This window comes from Aspergillus aculeatinus, assembly GCF_003184765.1.
Source record: "Aspergillus aculeatinus CBS 121060 unplaced genomic scaffold BO66scaffold_35, whole genome shotgun sequence".
NCBI lineage: Eukaryota > Fungi > Ascomycota > Eurotiomycetes > Eurotiales > Aspergillaceae > Aspergillus > Aspergillus aculeatinus.
The window spans coordinates 374,722-395,411 of NW_020291504.1; the positions used below are offsets into that span (position 1 = coordinate 374,722).

A 20,690-nucleotide genomic window follows, 5' to 3' on the forward strand; every position below is an offset into this window, starting at 1 on the left:
CCTGAAGTTAGCTTCGATCTAACCATGACTAACTACAGTCGTCTCCGTTAGGCAAGCAATGGCGCAGTTCCAGCATAATATTAAATTACTCATGTATTGCATTGATTGGCTACCCGCCCATACCCCCTGCATGCACTTATTTGGCCTCTTTCTGGGACAACCTTGGCTCTCAGCTTTAAAAAGCACACGATGTCCCTCAATCTTCTGACAACTATCGACCGGCGAATCAACACACCGAGACCAAAAACATCATGATCAACCCACGTAAGAAAGCTTTAACGAAACGATCTCGTACGGGTTGTCGCACTTGTCGGTAATTCATGATTTCCTGTATCACGCCGTGCATGTCAGCTGTGACTAAGACTGGAACTGTACAGTGCTCGTCGCGTCAAGTGCGATGAAACACCTATCGCCTGCAACAACTGCACCAGTTCTGGTAGAGCTTGCGACGGATACGATGTACACAGACTTATTCCTGGGGGTGGCCGACGTAAGACTGGAAATCTTGTTCCAGTTTTCACCATTCCCGCCGACATGAACCGCAAGCTGCAGTGGACGGCTACCTCAGACGAGCGCCGATGCCTGTCTTTCTTTCAACATAGATCGGTAGAGCACTTGGTTGGCTTTTATGATTCACCTCTGTGGCAGCAGGTGATCTTCCGCCTCTGCTACCAAGAGCCCGCCATCTATCACGCGGTAATTGCTCTGGGGGCTGTCAACCAGGCCAACGAGATCGCAGGCTGTATTCCCCGCGCTGGACAGAGTACTGTGCATTTGCAGAATACATGGTACCAGTTTGCGCTTGAACAGTCTGGACGTGCGATCACACTGTTGAACAAAAGACGCATGTCACAAGATCCCCAGCTGCAGGAGGTTATCCTTGTCTGCTGTCTACTCTTCGTGATCTGCGAGCTACTCCATGGGAATCGCAATCATGCTAATTTTCACATCCAAGGGGGACTGCAGATTCTACACGTGATGAAGATCCAGCGGCAAACTACGGGGCTGGAGCTTAGCCAAGAGACCGTCTTCGGTGGGCCATCCGGCCCCAGGTTCTCGGTGGAAAACTGCGTGGTGGAGATGTTTCTGAAGCTTCAGGAATCGTCCGTTTTTTATGGCACCGAGAACCCGTTGGACTTTGACAGCCACTTCGTATTTGGACAACCGTACGAAAGGTACATGCAACATTTTCAAAGTCTGGGACATGCAAAACAGGTATTGAAGCCTTTGACCCAGGCTAACTTCCTCTTTACCGCGCTTTATCTCAAGGCATCGGATAACTACATTCGAGAAGACTACGCATCCCTACAGCACCGCCAACTCCTGTTGCTCTCATATTTTCACCGATTTCTCTGCCAATTCGAGATATTTTGTGCACAGGAATATCCAGACAGCGCAGATGGCACATCTCAACTCAACAAAGGACAACGCGAAGCGGAGTTGATCAAGCTCAGTTGCCGACAGGGCATCCTCGCCTCGAAGGTGGCTCTCTACTACAAAAGTGAATTGTGGCCCGAGAGCCTGACTCACGAATGCGAAGCCCTGATCATCGCATCTGAAAACGCAATGGCCAAATTTGGCGGCGAGTATCCGGCCGTCACAGCTGACCTGGCAATAATGCCAGCGTTGATCATCAGCATCTTCCGATGTCCGGACTACGGCGTCCGCGCGCGGGGGGTTGCGGCCATTCGCTCCTGGCGGTCGGAGGAAGGGTTCATGAGCGCCACCCTGACATCTGACATTATGGAAGAAGGGATGAAGAAGGAGTTGCAGTCGATTTATGATAAGGCGGAGCCATGGCCCCGAGGAGTGGTATTTGTGGAGGACGACGGTCTGGTGACGGCGCGGGTGTCGTATTGGGTGGATGCTGAGGAGAAGCGACACTGTCTACCCCTAAGGCGGAATGAGATCTTGATTGCTGATTTGACTGCGATCGAGAATGCCAAGCACTGGCCGTGTGTTCGCATGTGGGGATTGCTCGATGATGTGAATTTGTGACGCGATAAATTATTATCTGGATCACCACAAAACTCAAGTACAACATCCGTGGAGTACCGTCGAAAGCGGTTCTTTGGTTTTGAAAATGTATATTATAACTCTCATATGCCCTTTCTGGGGTATCTTTTCCTATTTTATGTTTTTTTTTTTTAAATAAGGAGGTCTACTGTCTGTGATGTGAGTTCATCAACCAGCCCCGGACAAAGCGAAGCAGAGCTAACGATCCCAGGAAGAGTAATCAGGCATCCAGCGCCACCGAATATTAGCATTCAGCCCGGGCTGCAACCCGATGCGTTCCTCCCACATCTTCATCCTCGGCCGAACCTCTTCCTCCTCCTCGGCCCCGTCCCCATTTCTCGGAATCAGGCTCTCCCAATACCGCAAGATTGCCTGGTCCTCGATAGGATGCCATTCGCGCACTCCCTGCAGCCAGAACTGATCCACCACGCGCAGCCCTGCGCGATGCACGTCCCCGAGCTCCCTGTGCGGCTGCTCCCGCACCCGCTCGCGGTACAGCCGCACCGCCGTGCGCATCGAGATCGTCCCCCACATCGGCTTCATGTCCGGGTACAGCGTGCGGATGTACTCGAACCCCCGGTTCAGCGCCGGCAGCGCCAGCTCCGCCCAGTTGACGGGCGCCGTCCACCGCACCCAGCACACCTCGATGCTATAGGTTCCGGCACCATGCGGAACGGCGTACACGTTCCAATGGGGCAGTTTGCCTCGCGGAATGGGGTTGGGCGGTTCGAAGGGCGCGTGGAAGGTTAGGGCGTGGGTTACGAAGGGTTCAATCGAGGCGGGGGTGGGAGTCGCCATGGTGGGGTTGGGGGTGGTGGTTTGTGGTTTGTGGTTTGTGGTTTGGGTGTTCTGGGATTGATGGTTGGGGTTGGTTGTTGGATAAGGTTGGGGCGTGATGGTGTTTTGGTTTGAGGTGTGGACGATTGAGACTGGGCTTTTATATGTATTTGTGTTGAAGGGGGAAGAGATGGAGATCTACGCTTGTTGCAGCTGTGCTTTTGGGCTCTTTGTTATGAAGTCATGAGGGGTGTAGTGGCGGAGGGTTTTAGAAAGGTAGGGGGATCTTCGAGATACAAAGTTGATACCGTATTCACGTAGGGTTGCGGGACTTTTCATGCGGCTGTAGCTGGTTGGCTTGATGAGTGAGCGTTGAAGTGTATGTGCGTCTTGTCAATTTCCCTTCTGGAGATAAAGTATAGTCTACATCTTCTGGTCCCTACTGGCCTAGCGTGAAAAGATAGTGGGACTCGGAAGCGTTTCGCGTCATTAATTTGCTTTCTTGAACTAGGCATTATGGTTCTATATAAGCCAAAGGGATCGATACATAAAGGCATTTCCTTGTGTTGAGTAGAATTTAAATCAAATTTGGCGCATCGAATCAATCGGTCGACTTGTTCAAAAGTGATAGTTGAAAAACAACAAGCAAGAAAGTGGAAGAGGAAAGTGGAAAAAGGGAGCGAAAAGAATAGGAAATGAATCAATAAGCCACAAGACAACCCAAGAGTCAGATTTGTTCCGAGTCAGCAGGAGAGTGGTAATCTAGCTACCATCCGACACACGGGCTCTCCCTGCTGCCTGGGGAATCCTCAAGCCTTTTGAGAATATGTGTGCATTCTAGTCCCTTTCATGCGATATCACGTACATCTAGAACGGGCGGTTAGATCTTTCCTGTCAAGTAGTTCCGGCATGCATGATTGGAGGCGAGGAGAGCAGCACTTCAATCACAAGGTCTGGCTCGCTTGAAAAGGTTCACTTGTACTTGCCGTACAGGGATACGAAATAGAGGGAAGGTTGTAGGTGGTGTGCTTTCAATGGAGATCGAGGCAAAAGAGTCATCTAATTGGCCATGTCGTCGTCAACATTACCACAAAGCGAGGGGTTGAGGTCCGAGTTGATGGGCCTTGGTGACGGTCGTGGCGCAGCTATCTGCCCCTAGCGTTTGCGCTGCCTTTGGGCTGGAAGACCCCAGGGGCGTAACAGTTGATGACAACAAAGCGTCCTCCATCATCAGCTCGACTGGAATCGCATTTTCTCATCGGAAGGAAAGCTTGTAGCAAGCGGAGACAAAGAGTGAACTGCTGTGGGGACGATGGAGTGTGGTTCTATCAGATGTTCGGCATCGTCATATGCGGTGGATCCTGTAAAGCAGGGAGAGACATGCTGTTCCGTGCCAAGTGTAGCTCTGCACGCAGAGATGCCGACTTCCTCAAAGAGGCTTGACTATACGGGCCGAGTCGGAGATGTTGCGAGTAGGACACAGTTCTCTTACATGATGAAACCCCAAGGGTTTTTAACCGGCAGTAATGACTATCGGAAGAGGAAATTGCCGGACTACGGGCAGGAGTCCTATCGGAGGAAGAAGGCAAGACCGCCGACGAGGATGGAAACCAGTAGCAACCAACCAAAGTAGAAACCCCATTCCTCAGATTTTTCTCCCTGAGGATTGGCATCCAGCTCACTCATCAGCGTTTCCATTGTCTGTATAATAGATCCGACCTTCTCCAAGACTGGGGAATGTGCCGTGTACAGACTTTGAAGGACTCGAATCAGTTGGATAGAAGCTGTGACAGAAGCTGCCTGTTTCATCAGCTCTAATGTTGCGACCTCCCGGTCGTGTGCTGTTTGCAGATCATTCAGCATTATGACCATCAGCTCCAGGAGCTCTCTGCTGACAACGGCAGCTCGTGGATGCTTTTCTCTGAGAATCAATTCCCGGCTGTTGATGAAGTCCATAAACCGTGTTACTGCATCCATCAATCGCTTCTCACCGGAGTGTCGCGCTTCTAGCCCAATTGCGGTTGACAGAGTTGGGGCATACTCGTCCCCAGGTCGCTGGCTTTCACTGTTCCTCTCGAGAGCTTGCTTGAATTCGATGTCTGCGTCTTTCCACCTCTCTTGTTTAGCGCAAATGATTCCCAGCTTCATCCTAGCATTGATCTCGGCACTGAGCCCTTCTTCCGACCGTGGGCTTTGGTTGGAAAGCATGTCAAGATTCCGCACAAACACACCTTCAGCGTCTGTCCAGCGCATTTGTTCGATATATACAGCCCCGAGGTTTCCTCTAGTAGTAATCGTATCAAGATGTGCTTCTCCCAAGGTCTCCAACCGAGTTGTCAGGGCTTCTTGAAAAGCCTTCTCTGCAGCCTCCCACTTCCTTTGGCTGTAGTACAACGCTCCCAAGTGGTCTGTTAGGCTGGTCGTTTTTGGAGCCCATGGGGCAACCATGAGCTCCATTACTTGCTCACGCAAAGGCCCCTGGAAAATCTTGACAATTCGTTGGTAGATGGATGTAGTTTCGTTTGAGTCATCGTGCTTGCGTTGCAAAATTGCTCTGTATCTGGTTGTGAGAGATTCGTCCTCCCTATGCTCTTCCTTCTGGACTTGAAGCACATGGGTATACAGTCTCTTCGCCTCTACCAGTCGACCCTGACCCTCGTACACTTCTGCGAGCAGGCCCATCGAACCTAGAGTGGACGGATCCCTGCTGCCTAGGAGTCGCTTTTTTGCTTCCACCAATGACATCAGCAGACTTTGGGCATCATACCATTTGCCTTGCATCATGTGCAGTTGTCCCAACTCTTCGACAGCCTCAAAGGTTCTCGAATGTTCATCACCCAGCAATTCCTTCGCGACCTGGATGTCCTGCAAAGCTAGCTCCTCGGCCTGCCTCCATCTCCGCTGTCTGATGTAAACTCGTCGGAGAGTCTTCGAAGCGGATACTGTCACATGATGAGTGTAGCCGTATACTTGTCGGCTACTTTGAAGTACCTTGGCTCCTAGCTCTTCGGCTTGTTGCAGTCGACCTTGCATGAGGTAGACATCTGTGAGTGAGTCCATGGCCTCTAATGTCAGGTAATGGGTTTCCCCACCGAGCTCCTGACATGCCTTGATAGTTTGCAGATGGCGCGCTACTAGCTTCTCCTGGTTTTGTTGGTACTGCAAGACAAGAGCTTCCATCTCATTGACAAAAGTAGCCATCAGGTTCCCCGAGCCGAACAGCTGTTCACTTGCCTCTCTGAGCGTTGACGCCATCTGCTTCATGTCCCTATAGTCCATGCAATATGCCGCATGAGCCACACCTTTCATGAGCAGGGAGATCCAGTTAGGCATCAACACTGGTAAGCTTGGCCTTTCGGCGACTGCTTTTTTGAGGTGAGGGTATAAAAACTCGTACTTTGGCTGATCTTTGGCTTGGAATGGGAAAATGCGATCGAGGCTGTTCATGGATCTGCCTTGCCAGCGTGGCACGAGGCCCTCCCTTTCCAGCCACCCTTTTATAGCAAGTTGGACGAGTCTGTGCATCTCAAATATCTGGGGATCTCGCCTGATCGCGATGAACGAGAACTCTCTCAGCGTACGGATGTCATGCTCGAAGTCGAAGGCGCTATCAGCCGTTTCCCTCGGTACTCCGTACTCATTCTCAGCTTGGGTAACGTTGTCATCTCCTTCCTGCGCTCGTGGCGTGCTTCTGAGTAAGACCTCCGGTATTCCCTGCCGATCAAAGAAGCTCATCAGAGACAGAAGGTCTGCTGCGGTTGGTCTGGACTGTCGGATATAGTCGAAAGATATCTGCCACGTTCTCAAAATGGAGTTACTTGCTTCATAATCCCGTTGAGGCTGGGCAGCCTCGTGGTCCAGAATACGACTATTATTCTCGAAGTCCTTCAAGTACCGCGCAATGGAGTACCTCGGAGCATGATACCGCATGAAAGCAGAGGCTTGGATTATTGCCAGTGGCATGAATTCGAGCGCTTCGAGAAGCTTTCCCGCTTCTTCCTCATCGGCCGTGTTGATGCTAAGCTTCTTGCGTAGAAGGGCAAGTGCGGATGGTGCATCCATCGGGTTGATATGGAGGATGTCGCGTTCGCTAACTAATTTCAGTGCCACCGCCTTGTTTCGCGTGGTGAAGATGATCGCCCCGTGAGGACAGCGAGGAAGCAGTCCTAACAACGGCCTCTGCAGTGTGCTCGTTTGGCTGCCAGCGTCGTTTGTCTGGCCATTTTGCAACGGCTCCTCAAGCAGACCCTCATCATCCAGATTATCCAGTATCAAAATCCATTTCCCGTGCTTCGAATTATAAAGCCAGTTGTTTACCAGCTGGAGGACGTTGGCAGTAGCATCGTGCCGTCCAGGAAGCTCGAGACGATCGGCGATCTCTCGGTAGCTCAACTCAAGACGTGATGCGTTACTAGCATGGACCCAGAAAACCCACGTATCAGGCGATTCTTCGCGCACGCGATAGGAGTATTCAATTGCTAATTGCGATTTCCTTTCGAACGTCAGCAGACGATGAGGCGATCGTGGTTCACAGCTTACCCAACACCACCCAGCCCCTCAAGCGCTGTCCTCGATGCTGGTCTTGCACACCTCGCTTGGATATCGTCTAGTATCGAGCCACAGGCAACGTAGTCGTCATCTCGGGCAAATGGGATGGTGGAAAAGGGCTTTGGTGGTGTTTCAGGTCGCACTGAAATAGCAGCCTGGCTTTAGTCACACTGGTCCTGACGGTTGGGGGGCTGGACTGACCTGGAGGAAGGTGGAACTCGGCGGAAATATGGCCAGAGTTTTCACCAACCTGGAGTCCATAATTCACTGCAGGAAATGTTATCGACTGCATGTCTGACGAGCATCATTTGCGTACGGACCAAGGAATGGGTGGGGAAAGAGTAAGCATGTTGTATGAGGGGTAAGTTTGCAGATAGTGCTTAGCTGCATCATCAGGTGACTCTCCCCCTGGTCGTTTTAGTTCAGTCAGGTCTGCGCTTCAGCTCTTCCCCCGTAACCAATTTAGAACCAGTTAATCAGACACCTCACGATCGTTCGTGTACTGCCTAAAGTTCAACCAGTCATTGTTTAGGATGTGAAGGCTTCCTTACAGCCTATATTTCCAGACCAAGCCACAGCCTTAGGCTTCGAAACCATGGGAATGTGGTACTGGCATAACCTTATGAATCGGCAAGGACCGGCGCCTGGTTGACTCGGATGGCTACTTATTGTTGCCAGATTCTACCAAGGTCGGCAAAACACTCTCCACTAACTGAGGTTTCCTTATTGACATTCTGGTCTAGCAGTGGCCGAGCGCACTGTCGCGGTCATTTGGCGCCAGGCTAAGCAAAAATAGCTGCGGAATTTCCACCGGCGGCGCAGTCAACTCGCGCCATCTTTCACCACTAATAATTCTCAGACTACCAACAGATGCGGCCCACAGCTTTAGTCCCCGTTCCTTTCCGTTTGATCTTCCAGATAAGAACGCCTGTCATAGCCCACGGATCTCTCAGAACATACCTCCACTCTCCAGGCTACGTTTCCTTTGCGCACATAACGGCGTCATGGATGGCAACGCGGACAATCCCAGAACACCCTCACCTTCACCCAAACGTGATCGAGTCCTGCCATCAGTCGAGTTCACCTTTTCATGCAGTCCTTCATCCGCTGGAGGTGCGATAACTCCGACCTCGTCCGTGGACCAATCAAGCTCACGTCTCCGCGGAAGCGATCGGCGCTCGATCACGCCAACTGCACAGTCCCTTTTCGAGACGCTGCGTCTCAGTGAACATGTTAAGCCCCAAGAAGCTGAAGAGTCATCGGTTGACTTCACTCAGCAGGCGCAAAGAGTGTTTGGTTTGAGCCCGCCACCCAAATCTCTCGCCACAACCTACAGAGACCTCCACAATGCCACTCCTAGTCCTGCCGGACCCTCCTCCCGCCGGCCGGATCAGCAGTCGCGGGCAAGCACCCCCGCCTCTCCTCTGGAAGATGTTAAGAGCAAATTGACAAACCTGAATCTGGAAGGCTCAAAGCATACTGCAGCCAATGCTTCTGACAATATTCATCATGAGCTCGTTTTTACCGACCATGCTACTGTCGATAGTGATGACAACGCGACTCACGATGATTCGGAACACGGTCACTCCGACGAAGATGACGACGAAGGCGACGATGATGATCCATGTCGTTACAACGTTCGCCAGGAGGAACTCCCTCGAGCGCCAATATACGATATTCAACTTCAGAATGTACTACGCAATATCAGAGGTCAACTCGCTGGCCTTGCGCAGCAGCTTGGGAGGAGACGCGATTTGGTGAGCGATTCAACTACAATGTTGCATCAATTGTATGAGCAAGCACTCAAAGCGAGTCGATTTGCATATCCGGCAACGCGGACTGTGGGCTTCATCGGCGACTCGGGAATGGGTGAGTATCGGATCCATCCACCCTCAGACAGGAAAGGCTTATCTCGCATCAGGCAAGAGCAGCCTAATAAACTCCATTCTTTACCAAGAAGGGCTGGCTCGGTCGGTAGGTCAAGTCCTCAACCAGGAATAGCATTGGTTTATGGTGATTGACGTTCGCAGAGTGGGGACGGCGCTGCTTGCACGACTGTGGTTACAGAATTCCGGAGTATTAATGACGAACATCCGCAAAACTATACCGTTGAAGCGGACTTCATGGATACGAGCGAGATTCGTGAACTACTGGAGGAGTTGCTTTCCAGTGTTCGGAAATACTACACAGATGCCTTTCGCGAAGTGCAAGTTTCGGAAGAAAAGGAAGACATCAAGGCCGCAGCGCTGAGAGCGTGGGAGACATTACGGTCTCTCTTCCCACATCAAAAAGGCTTTGACCTCGAGTTTCTGTCCAAGGAAGGGGAAGAGCCGGTAGAGACCATCTTAACGACCCTGCAGGAATGGGCCATGGCTGGACTGGATCACCGACCGGGGGGGCGAGACAACCTTCGCTATTCCGTGGTAGCTCGGCATGCGGATGAATGCATGGAGCAGCTAGACAGTCTCATGGCAGACTCCAAAGATAGCAAGCGACCAGCGTTGTGGCCCTTTGTAAAGCTGATCAGGTTTGGAAAGGCTGATACAAGATCTTGCGGCATGTGGCTAATGACGTGGTAGGGTTTATTTGCGGTCGCCTGTCTTGCGCACTGGCTTGGTCTTGGCCGATCTTCCAGGTACTACAACACATTTCTCTTATTCGTTTGCGAACTTTCAGACATTGACATCCTTAGGCTTCCGCGACCTGAACTATGCTCGAGTCCGGGCGACAGAGAGGTATCTCCGTCACAGTTGCGACGAAGTGTTCATCGTCAGCTCCATACTCCGTTGTACCACCGACCAGTCGATCGGCGACATTATCCAACGTTGTGCAAGAGATCAACCCATTCGCATTGTGTGCACTCGTTCAGAGGTTGGTGTCTACTTTAGAGAGATCGGATGATGAGCTGACTGAAGAATGCCAGGACGTCGATGCAAAAGAGACTGCGCGCAGTTCTTCCACTGATGATGCTGCACGCATTCGCAATATGGACAGCCGAATCGAGCGTCTTGAGAGTAGCATTAGGTCGACGCGCTCCCGGAGGCGACGAGCGAGCGGAAGAAGAGGCCAAAGCCTCGCCGCTGAGGAGACAGATCTAAGGTGTGTAAAGCTAACAGAACAATCTCGCCATTGTTTGACATCATTACAGCGATCAGAAAGACGCCCTCCAGCTTGAGTAAGTGATACACCTTATTGTTCTAAGAAGCAACAGCAGCCGCCAACTAAACACTTTTCAGGTTGAATCGTTTCCTCATCACAAGAAGGAACACCCAAGTCACGGACATTCTGTTGGCCGCCTGGGGCAGCAATGCGCGGGTATTCTGTGTTAGCAACAAGCTTTACGCTGATCATCGATTCAACGACATCAAGGAAGCTAATGGGTACCGTGCGCTGAGTGGAATCACCGAGCTTCGTCGCTACTGCCAATCTGTTCCTGCTGATGCGCAGTTCCGGGCAACAGTCACTTACTTCAAAAATGATGTTCCGGCGCTTCTAGGTTCAATAAATCAATGGGTGTTGGCAGGCTCTAGTGGCATCACTGTCGCCCGAGCCGAATTACTGCGTGGTGTCTTAGTGGAGGCGGAAACGACCCTCCAACGGGTACGATCACTTTCACTAAAGAAACCCCATTTTCGTTCAAAGCACACGATTCGTACGGACTGGTGTGCTTCACTGACCTGAGAAGGGAACGACCGTTGCTGACTTGCGTAGAACATTCTCTCGCAGGACTCAGAAGTGCGCCGAGCGCAGGGTACTTTGGAACAGTTATTTACTAGTGACATTATTCGACTCATTCGTGCGTATGAACCTTCACTGGCTTCAAATACTTCGCTAATCGAGGAACATGATGCAGAAAAGTCACGAAACGTCTGGTGCAATAGCGCGGTCGTTGCGAGCAGAGAGTGGGCTTCAGTAAGTCAAAGAGACGTACCAGGCACCATTGATACCAAGAGTTAATCTCTCATGTTAAGTGGAATCACATGACATACGCAGCCTTCTGTCGCAAGTATGGAAGTCACGAGACGGGGAATCAGCCCTACCGTTGCTGGAATGAGGAGATTCTCGGCTCCGCACGTGATTGGCTAACCCTCGCATGGGATGTTGTGTTAAGCCAGTTGGAGGGACATGCGGAAGGCTTCGAGAAGGGACTTTCGCGTCTGTTCAGGGAGGTCTGCGAGTCTATCGCAAGTAAGCAATTACGTTGAAATCAAAAGTGCAGATGAAAGGTGGATTGCTGATACGATCAAACTTTCAGAACACCAGGACCGCGCGCCAGAATCGCTGCAGAATCTGCTTTCGAATATCCGCACCCGGCAAAGATGCTTGGAGGAAGCGGTGCGCAGTTCCTTCCATGATCTTGTATATACCACGGAGTATGGGTTTTAGTGCAAGGTGGTCCAAACGATGTTGGCTGATTAGCTTCACAGAAAAGTCAAAGCCGACACGATCCACGGGCATTCCAGTTCCTATATCGCGGGTGTCATGCGCCCAGTCTATAACATCTGCCAAGAGCAATACGGTAGGGGATCGAGCTCAGCCAATGAAAATGACGAAAGTCTAATTTCAAGTCGGTGGATGCAGGTACCGGAAGCGATTCCCGACGCAAGGGAACAATGAACAGCTCTCTTTCATCTCCAACGCTTTTCATGCAATTCGCCTCAAATATCGCTGAAGACTATCACCGCATATTGAATCAGACCTTCGATCAACTAGACCAAAGGCTGCGCGACGAGATTGCAAACATCACTCGGGACCTGCGGGCTTCAGTCACGGTCGACGGCGAGGTTTCTGAAGCGGGGCAGAACCTTCGACATGCTAATCAGGTGAAGGAGAAGGTGGAAGAAACTCGCATTGTTTTAGATCATGCTCAGATGACGGCTCGAGAGTTGGCAGAGGGGATGGCGTCTTGATCTGTTGGCTTGGATTGAGCTATGCGGGATAGTGGAGCATTGCTAATCAAGCGAGTGGTCGCAACCTGCATTATCATTTTTGTCGCCATACAATGTCCACATCATTTGTTTTTTGGATCTATCTAAGGCTACAAATACATGCTCGGTCGATCCCTGTTCCGCTCCACGCCCATAACCTCTCGTTTAATCAACCTTGATAACCACCTTGCCGAAATGCTTCTGATCCCACAGATACTGGTACGCCTCACGCGCTTCATCGAACCCAAAGACCCGCTCATCAACCACCGGCCTGATATCATTCGCCTCAATCGCCTGAATCATATCCAGCATCTGCTCCTTGCTTCCGATCTGGATACCCCTGACAATCGCCGCGCCCGTCAAAGTATCCAAGATCTGCGGGGGCTTCTCATCCTCGGCCCCGCTCGTGCCGCCAATATACCCGATGACACTAATCACCCCCTCCAGCTTGACGCACTTCAGACTCTGGCGGACGGTATTCGGGCCGCCGACCTCAACCACATGATCGACACCGTGGCGCGTCAGCTTCCGCGCCGTCTCGCCCCAGTTCGCATCCTCGCGGTAGTTGATCACATGGTCCGCGCCCAACTCCTTGAGTCGCTGCGCCTTCGCGTTCGAAGAAGTCGTGGCGATCACCGTCGCACCAGCCGCTTTAGCGAACTACCCAGCAGATCAGTCTTACCCCAACATACGGTAAAAGCAAAAGGGAGAGGTAAACACACCTGCAACGCAAAGACAGAAACCCCACCGGTCCCCTGCACGAGAACCGTCTGCCCCGGCCGGAGCGGCTTGACCCCGTACAGGGCATTCCACGCCGTCAACGCCGCACAGGGCAGGGTCGCACTCTCCACCGGACTCAGATTCCTCGGCGCATGCACGAGACTCATCTCATGGAAGACGCGGTACTGCTGCAAACACCCATCCAAGAACCCGCCCAGCCCGGTCTGCTGAGCGGCCGCGGTGAGATCGCCGAAGAGATGGGCGGCGAAGAAGAGCGAGGTGATACGGTCGCCTGCTCGGAAGGCGGTGACTTTGCTGCCGGTCTGGATGACGGTTCCCGCCCCGTCGGAGCAGGGGATTAGGTCGGGCTTGCTGGGGAAGGGGTATTGGTTCTTTTCCGGGAAATTAGTTGGGCTTCTTCTGTGGAGTGGGGAGGGGGAAGGAAAGGACAGACCATGGGGATACTGGCGTCACGGTAGTTGAGCGAGACCGCCTCGATCTTGACCAGGACGTCGTACTCGCCGACTTGCGGGATCGGGGAGCTGGTGCGCTCCAGGCTGTCGAAGGTGTTGCCGAAGTGGCGGATGATCCATTGGTTGTTGGTTTGGGGGGGCATTTTTGTGGTTGTTTTACCGGGAAGATGATGTGGTAGTTGTGAGGAGTGAAGAGATGGTAGAGGTCTTCAAGGGTAAAATATACTCTCCGGATCTGGGATACCGAGATCTGCTCGCCCAGATTATGAAATCATGGAGATTCATGCAGGGCGGCGGGGCTGACAAATTTGGGCCAATTGTATGAGGGCTTGGCGGGGAAGTGGAGACGGGATTCTGCGGTGGGATACCGAAGTCTGGATTCTGGGTTACTACGTAATTAAATCAGATCTCGATTTTTCATCTAAGGGGGAGGCAGGTCATTGCTTGAGTTCAGCTGTGTTAGTGATGCGGATTCATTGCAATCTTTGTATTTGTTTCGCGGTGATGAAGAATAATTCTTGTTTTGCCTGGTTTTGACTGCTATATATCTACGGAAATCTTCTCCAAAACGAGATTATCCAGTGCTGAGGCTGGTCCCTTGGGGACTTACCATGATCCTTTGATCGCCGAGAAGGTGCTATCAGTAATATAGATACAGGGTTCTCTTCAATAATTATAAGGAAATACTTCAATCTGACATCTCAAAAGTAGTGGTTGAGAGACGGACATGCATTGCCCGGAAGGAAGCATGCAACGGGAAAGACAGAGTCACGTGGTATGCTTCAGAGTCACAAACACGTGATGCCTCGTGCCCTGACATCTGCAGGGTAATAGAGTTATTGAGATCGTGTGTGAAGAGTTTGGGTATGTGCTTAGCTGAGTGCGTCTAACGTATCATATGTTGTGTTTGGCTTCATCAAAAGAAACATGATATAATAACGCAGGAGGATAGAACTGTATAGCAGTTGCGCAATGAATCCTCGACACCACTTAGAGAAAATGTTCGGAGAAAAGTCAGTGTTTCTTAGGTGGTATGTGCTTGGAGTGGCAACCACTTCCGCCCACAGTGTGAAGAAGACGAAGCTGCTGTTTGCTAGACGGCACCACTAGCTACGCTAATATATAGCAGTATATTTTCATGTACGAGAAAAAGAAATAGAGACGCGAGCAGTTCACCGCTAAATATTTGATTTGATACACATACAACAGAGCAAAATTCTCAACATGGAATATGAATCCTCAACCACTACCTTCACACCGCTCAATCCGACGAATAATCTCCTCCACATCCTCCCAAATCCTTCGTCGGTTCCGCAACCCCTTCAACCGAGCCCACTGACTCTTGACCCGAGTAAAAACACGGTGCCAATCGGTGTTCGCCCTTTCCAGCCTCACTTGCTCCGGCATCACAGCAGGCCACGGGACCAGGTGGTCCACCAGATCAACCTGATCCGGCGGCTTGGCACCCAAGACCTTGGCGTAGTGATTCCGCGTGTCATTCACAAACTTGACCTCGTTCGCGTTCACCATCGTCCACCACGAGGGCGTGTGCTCGATCTCTGAATCGTTCCACGCCTCCCAGAGCCAGGGCATCTCGTCGCGGACGAGGCGGTACCAGACACCGTTGGGGAGGTGCGTAAATGCCCGCGACGCCGCGCGGAGGCGCGTGATGTCTGCTGCGTCGAGGAAGCTGATGATGTGGAGACGGAGGTCCAGCGGGAGGGAGCTCAGGTGGTCGACCACGCAGGTATCCGGGTGAGTTCGCTCCGCATTCTCGAAGGTAGCATTACTCACCTCCACCTCCTGCTCCTGACTCGTCGCCCCTACGAGCAACGCCGGTAAGCCAGGCACGTAAAGCGGGTTCGCAGCCAGATACTCTCTGCCGGGTTTATGATCCCACCATTGCTCCTGCGACTCGAGGACATCACCCGCCCGCGGAAACTCATGGAACTCTTCATAGCTGCACTCGGCATCGCGCCATTTGATGAGTCCGTCGACGTTTACCTTGTTGAAGTGCCGTTTCGATTGGCGGGAGAAGATGTCGAAGCACCACGGGTGGAACGGCATGGCAAGCTCGTGGGGTTCCATGGACTGTTGAGGGTGGGTTAGCGATTATCCTCCAAGGGGTTTACTCTTGGATAAACTGTACCACGAATTACTTACCCCGAAATTGACATTGTCCGCCGCCACAGTCTCGACCCCACCCCGCGCGGGCCAGACATCCGGATACCCGCAATCGCGCGATCGCATCCCGTCACATACGCCGGAGATGAACCACTCCGCATCCGTCTCCCAGTTCTCGTGCAGCCCATCGGGCTTCCACGTTCCCTCCGTCTGCGACTTATGCACGAGGAACTGGGCCGTCCGGCAGCCGCGCATTTCGGCAACGGAGATCGCCGAGCCGGGGTAGGCGCTGGGTTGGCCGCACGTCGGGGCGGGGATGTGTTCCAGGTCCTCGGGGCTGCAGTCTTCCGGGAGCTCGGAGAATGTGATTGGAATCAGGATGTCTTTTTTCGTTCCGGTGGTTTTGGAATAGGCCAAGCCTCCGATGGGTTCTCCGGTGTAGTGTCTTGGGTTGAGTGTGCGGAGTGTGTTGGAGAGGAAGTCGCGGTACAATTCTTCCTCTTCATCCTCCGTCGTGGTCGTCTCGCCTTGTTGAGTATCGTCATCGTGATGGTCTTCGGAGAGACTCATGGCTTTATCTGACTCATAATCTGAGTCGTATTCGTACGGCTCGTCAGCTCCATCGTCGTACTCCTCAGGCTGATAGTCGGGATCAACCTCTAGATCGTCATCCTTCTCTCCGGGATATGGGTATTTGAGAGCGAAAACGCAACCCTTCTTAGCACACTCGGCTAGATCTAGATCCTCGATCTCCATGGAGAGGCTATCGTCGCTGCCAAAGGAGGCAACGTGGGGCTCTCCGACATCGCGAGCACGACCGATGTTGAAGCTGACACCGCAGAAATGGCAGTAGGCCTGGCAATTATTGTCAATTGGCTTTGGTACTAGATGAGGGTGAATGCGCCCCGTACCTCGGAGTATCCTGTAGCGGGTCATTAGTTATCGACTCAATTCCCTGTTTGCAGGTTGCTCTTGAGGGAACATACCCATTATGCTTGCTTAATATCTAGTCAGATTGGTTGATGATATGTCCCATGGATTTGATGTGCAGCACAGAAGAATATGTTGTGTGTTGTGGATGAAGTGGTATTTGAGTTGGATGCCAGAAACCGGGTCTCGGCCAGGCTCCCGTGTGGCTGGAGTTAGGCTGCACTCCGCTCCCACAAATACGAGGGGCGGTGTGGCTGTGCAGCTAACCAGTCAGTAGCGGTGGTAAATCGACACGTGACTAAGGCAGCGTTGGACTGGGAGATTGCAAAGGATTTTGCATCAACCTCACGTCCTATTTCTGCGCAAGCATCCCATGCTAGAGGCAATATGTGTCTGTTCTGATCTAGAACCTGAGTATTCGAAGTTGTTTTCCCGTAGTTGAATCCACAGGTTGAGAGTCCGGTGGCCAATCCACTCAATGCCGTTCCTAAAATGTTGTAGATCTATACGATCTAATCCCTTGGAGTTGTCCTGAGAGGAGAATGCGCTAACATTCTACTGCTGTATGAGTGCATTTAAAGAAAGACTTGAATTGATCATTCATGAGCTATTCTGTGCATATTCCAGCTTGGAAGTAAATGGCCTATTACACATCAAGCACCTTAGTCCCAGTACTCTTCCCCCGCAACTAGCCACTAGAACCTCTTGACTAAATGAACATGCTCCCAGAAACAGCCAGTACTAGGTAGCCAAATCCTCTGTTGCAAACCAGAGACAAAAGCCAAGCCGGTTTCCAAGCTCCAGTGAAGCGCTTCCATTGTCTCACGCACGTAACCTTGCTCAGCCCTCGACCGCACGGGCAAACTGAATCTCGAAGTCTATCGGGAATTCGCGCAAGGCCGATTCGCGAAAGTCCTCCTCCGGAAAGTTGTACTTCACAATCTCTCCAAGCAGCTCCCTTGCACTCTCATAGGCAGCCCCCCCATGCGCAGCAGAGCCCTCGGTGATACGCCATCCGCCCGGTCTGGTACAGGACGCGCGGGGGAAGTCGTCCAGAATCTCCAGCCCCCAGTTCGGGCCGTTGGTGACGACCCCACGCAGTGCAGCGGGGGCGTCGACGACAATATACAGGTTCCGGCACCACAGCTGGACACCCCTGCTGGAGAGCCTCGGGGGCGAAACAAATCGAGGATCCATGAGCATCTGCTGGGGCAGCGCCACGCGTCGGATGATGTTGTCGTGCTCGGGGTATCGACCAGGCCCTTCGATCGATAGGACGTAGTACATGTTCCACATCTCCCCCAGGAAGTCCGTCCATTTGTCATCGGGGCAGAACACTATGTCGCGGCGGGGATTGAAGTGGCGCATTGCGAGCCTGTTGTGGTCTTCAGTGTAGGTGTCGTTGTCCACGTCCACTTTGAGACTCGGAGACTGGCGTTGGACCCACTCTTGGGCTACTTTGTGGGCTTCTTTGTTCACTCCGAGGAGCGGGATCTCGACCGAGAAGATGCCCATCTCGATTGGGTCGATGAGGTCAGGGACCCAGTTGTCGTAGTCGTCATACTTGTCGTCCAGCCTGTGTTTTATCACTTCGACTGTCCTCCAGAAGAATAGAGGGTTGTGGATCGGGCCGGGGAGAGCAGCGTTCCAGATCATGAGCCGGATCTCCGGAGGAAGGCGCGGGAAGGAAGGGAATTCTGAGGTCGCCATTGTTGTTGAACACGGTTTGACAGCGGTGGAGGAATGGCTTTTGTAGCAAGGATGGAGGATAGGTGCGAAAGAGAATCGAAGGACGGCAACCGATCAGAATGTGATGGTAGACGATGGGAGTTACGAGGAAAGAGATTGGTTGATGTGGGACAAGATTACTTGATCGAAAAAGAATGGCTGTGTTAACAGAGGATGACGGGGTTGAAAGAAGGTGGTCGAGTTTGAGGAGGATAGGTGCGGTTGCCTGCAGGCAGCGAAGGTATGGAATTGGCAAACCTTTTCTGCTGGTCAAAGGCTGCTTCGAGTGAATGCCTTCATCAACTCCCTAAAGTGCTTGAAAATCACGTGTCCCGATGCTTTGAGTGGACAACTGAGAGACTTGGCTTCTCTGGACTGGAGATTTGCCCTCATATGAATCCTTCCCTGGCTGAAATCCAACCATTCCGCTCGCGCGGTCAAGCACAAACTTGTTACCCTGATCTGAAATGTTCTCAAGAAAGGAATACTAGTTGGATCTCTAAGAGCCTGCTGCAGGCAGCCATTCGTCTCGTACGGCATAGATATCCTGTTCTTCCGCTGCGAGGCCTAACAGTCGATCCATTCAAGATAGAGAGGATCATTGTAGTAGATATGCGTTGAACCTTGTAGGAGCACGCTAAAGTGGAAGCTTTGGTTGCCACGTAAGAGCAGGACGTTGGAACTACTCGTAGTTGTCAGAAAGGTTGTAGCCTAGGCCTGTCTCCTATTGAATGCTTTTATTGCCTTGATGAAGAGTCAGGTGTCGCCTGGTCCAGGCATCTGCTCGGTCCGTACCGCAACGCCTTAGCAGTTGGGCCTAATATCGAGCAAAGCGACATCTCGAGGGGCCATCTGAAGTTGCTTTGAACCTTCTAGAAGTACTCAAAACTGCTCTAGAATTATAGCTTTTCTTTACACAGCAAAGCGGGAAGTTGCAAGGCCTTGTAAATAAATCGTTGTTCTTCAATATAGCTACAGACTGTATTCTTATAGCGCTACCAGATACCAAAATCTGTGCTACAGTATCGGGATCCAAGTCTGGAAGTGGATTGTGTTGTAGGTTCAACACTTTTTATGAAGTACTGTTGCATTAGTGGCCAAAGAGACTAGTAGACACGAACTGGGTTAATTTGCATCCAGATCAACTGGCCACAGATAGATAGACAGGCAGACGGCAAGGTGCGACAGTAGCACAGAGGACTCGGCCCCCAAAAACCCCCACGTAGAACGATTCATCCTATTCAGAGTGTGGAATCGACATATAGCCTCCGCCTCACTTCTTCACTACACGGGCGAAGTAGATATCAAAGATCACAAGACCGACGGAACGGAGCCACCCCTTGAAATGGTCTTGTGGAAAGGCGTTCCGCACAATCCGGTCGAGCAGATTCTCTGCGCGCTCGTAGGCATCCACGCTGCTGCTGCTGCTGCTGCGGTGGGGGCGGCGGCGGCGACGAGGGTGGCGGGGACAAGACCCCGGACGCCCAAAACACCCGGTGAGCCACTTCCCGCCCCGGCTGCGGTTGCCAATCCACCAGGCTCTAGGCAGATCTTCCAGAACCTCCAGCTCCCACCGTTGCGGCACCTGCCAGTCCCATTGCTCCCCGGAGCCCGGTTCAATCTGCCGTAAGTCGGCGGGTGCGTCGACAATGATGTACAGGTCGTGGCACCACGCTTGGATTCCGCCGCGGAATATCTGCTGCAGCTTGTCCGGGTGGTCCTCGAGGATCTGCTGGGGCAGTGCCACCGTACGAATCAGGTTCTCTTTCTTGATGTATTTGCGTGCATCGGGTGAGCCCATCACGCGGTACAGGTTCTCGACTTCCGCCACGAAATCCGGGAATTGGTTGTCGGTGCAGAACACGACGTCTCTCCCGGCGTTGAATCGGCGGCTGGCGGCGGTCTGGTTCGTTCGAAGTCGGGTCAGGGGAGGAAGCTGTCGCTGGATCCACTCCTTGGCTACCCGTTCCGCCTCCTTGTTCACCTGGAGAAGCGGGATCTCGATCTTGAAATGGCCCATGTCATCCGGGTGTATCAGATCATAGTCCCCGCCCATGGAATTTCGCGCGGCTGCGGGCCGCCACGGCGCCCTCCTCCAGAAGAACAATGGTTTACCGATTGGGTCGGGTAGCGCGGCTTCCCAGATCATGAGACGAATTTCGGCGGGAAGACGCGAGAAAGTTAGGGATTCGGATGTTGCCATGGTTTATGGAATCAGCTTTGACAGTAACTCGAAGTAAAGAAGTATCGGTAGCAGGCGGGATGGAGGGCTGGAAGGAGACAACTTGAAGGAAGTGGGACCGATGAAGACGACGGCAGGATATGATGGCAGGATATGATGGCAGGATATGATGGCAGGATATGATGGCAGGATATGATGGTAACTGTGACCGATAACGATGGTTGACATCAAAGAAGATGGTTGAGGTGAATAGAAAAGGTTGAG

General features: G+C 52.2%; 8 protein-coding genes across 8 annotated transcripts; 2 read left to right on the plus strand and 6 right to left on the minus strand.

The window, feature by feature from the left end:
• Nucleotides 1-242: 242 nt before the first annotated feature.
• On the plus strand, nt 243-1,998 carry BO66DRAFT_377747 (Zn(II)2Cys6 transcription factor; the record flags this gene model as incomplete). The annotated part of the gene is made up of 2 exons (XM_025645769.1): nt 243-313; nt 378-1,998. Exons 1-2 carry the CDS (start codon nt 252-254, stop codon nt 1,996-1,998), a joined length of 1,683 nt encoding a protein of 560 aa, XP_025502229.1. The 5' UTR covers nt 243-251.
• Nucleotides 1,999-2,214: 216 nt separating this feature from the next.
• BO66DRAFT_430046 (uncharacterized protein) lies at nt 2,215-2,814 on the minus strand (the record flags this gene model as incomplete). Its single annotated transcript, XM_025650499.1, has 1 exon — nt 2,215-2,814. The coding sequence occupies one exon, from the start codon at nt 2,812-2,814 to the stop codon at nt 2,215-2,217; it is 600 nt and encodes a 199-aa protein (XP_025502230.1).
• A 2,187-nt stretch (nt 2,815-5,001) lies between these two features.
• BO66DRAFT_280179 (uncharacterized protein) lies at nt 5,002-7,460 on the minus strand (the record flags this gene model as incomplete). The annotated part of the gene is made up of 3 exons (XM_025643058.1): nt 5,002-5,256; nt 5,398-7,285; nt 7,333-7,460. Coding segments are annotated over 3 exons (2,271 nt in total), but the record flags the coding sequence as incomplete, so codon positions are not given.
• An 885-nt stretch (nt 7,461-8,345) lies between these two features.
• Nucleotides 8,346-12,251, plus strand: BO66DRAFT_440327 (uncharacterized protein; the record flags this gene model as incomplete). Its single annotated transcript, XM_025651244.1, has 14 exons — nt 8,346-9,210; nt 9,263-9,315; nt 9,372-9,868; nt 9,921-9,976; nt 10,034-10,212; nt 10,265-10,440; nt 10,490-10,516; nt 10,578-10,941; nt 11,053-11,137; nt 11,195-11,253; nt 11,313-11,529; nt 11,597-11,714; nt 11,769-11,860; nt 11,923-12,251. The coding sequence occupies 14 exons, from the start codon at nt 8,346-8,348 to the stop codon at nt 12,249-12,251; spliced, it is 3,117 nt and encodes a 1,038-aa protein (XP_025502232.1).
• Nucleotides 12,252-12,434: 183 nt separating this feature from the next.
• Nucleotides 12,435-13,837, minus strand: BO66DRAFT_421666 (zinc-dependent alcohol dehydrogenase family protein; the record flags this gene model as incomplete). Its single annotated transcript, XM_025649982.1, has 3 exons — nt 13,444-13,837; nt 12,992-13,381; nt 12,435-12,929 (listed from the first exon to the last, which is right to left on the minus strand). The coding sequence occupies exons 1-3, from the start codon at nt 13,603-13,605 to the stop codon at nt 12,435-12,437; spliced, it is 1,047 nt and encodes a 348-aa protein (XP_025502233.1). The 5' UTR covers nt 13,606-13,837.
• Nucleotides 13,838-14,701: 864 nt separating this feature from the next.
• BO66DRAFT_377758 (F-box protein) lies at nt 14,702-16,611 on the minus strand (the record flags this gene model as incomplete). Its single annotated transcript, XM_025645770.1, has 4 exons — nt 16,573-16,611; nt 16,498-16,508; nt 15,626-16,441; nt 14,702-15,553 (listed from the first exon to the last, which is right to left on the minus strand). Exons 1-4 carry the CDS (start codon nt 16,574-16,576, stop codon nt 14,702-14,704), a joined length of 1,683 nt encoding a protein of 560 aa, XP_025502234.1. The 5' UTR covers nt 16,577-16,611.
• Nucleotides 16,612-17,356: 745 nt separating this feature from the next.
• On the minus strand, nt 17,357-18,226 carry BO66DRAFT_403140 (2EXR domain-containing protein; the record flags this gene model as incomplete). The annotated part of the gene is made up of 1 exon (XM_025648849.1): nt 17,357-18,226. One exon carries the CDS (start codon nt 18,224-18,226, stop codon nt 17,357-17,359), a length of 870 nt encoding a protein of 289 aa, XP_025502235.1.
• A 1,291-nt stretch (nt 18,227-19,517) lies between these two features.
• BO66DRAFT_440330 (2EXR domain-containing protein) lies at nt 19,518-20,447 on the minus strand (the record flags this gene model as incomplete). Its single annotated transcript, XM_025651245.1, has 1 exon — nt 19,518-20,447. One exon carries the CDS (start codon nt 20,445-20,447, stop codon nt 19,518-19,520), a length of 930 nt encoding a protein of 309 aa, XP_025502236.1.
• Nucleotides 20,448-20,690: the final 243 nt, after the last annotated feature.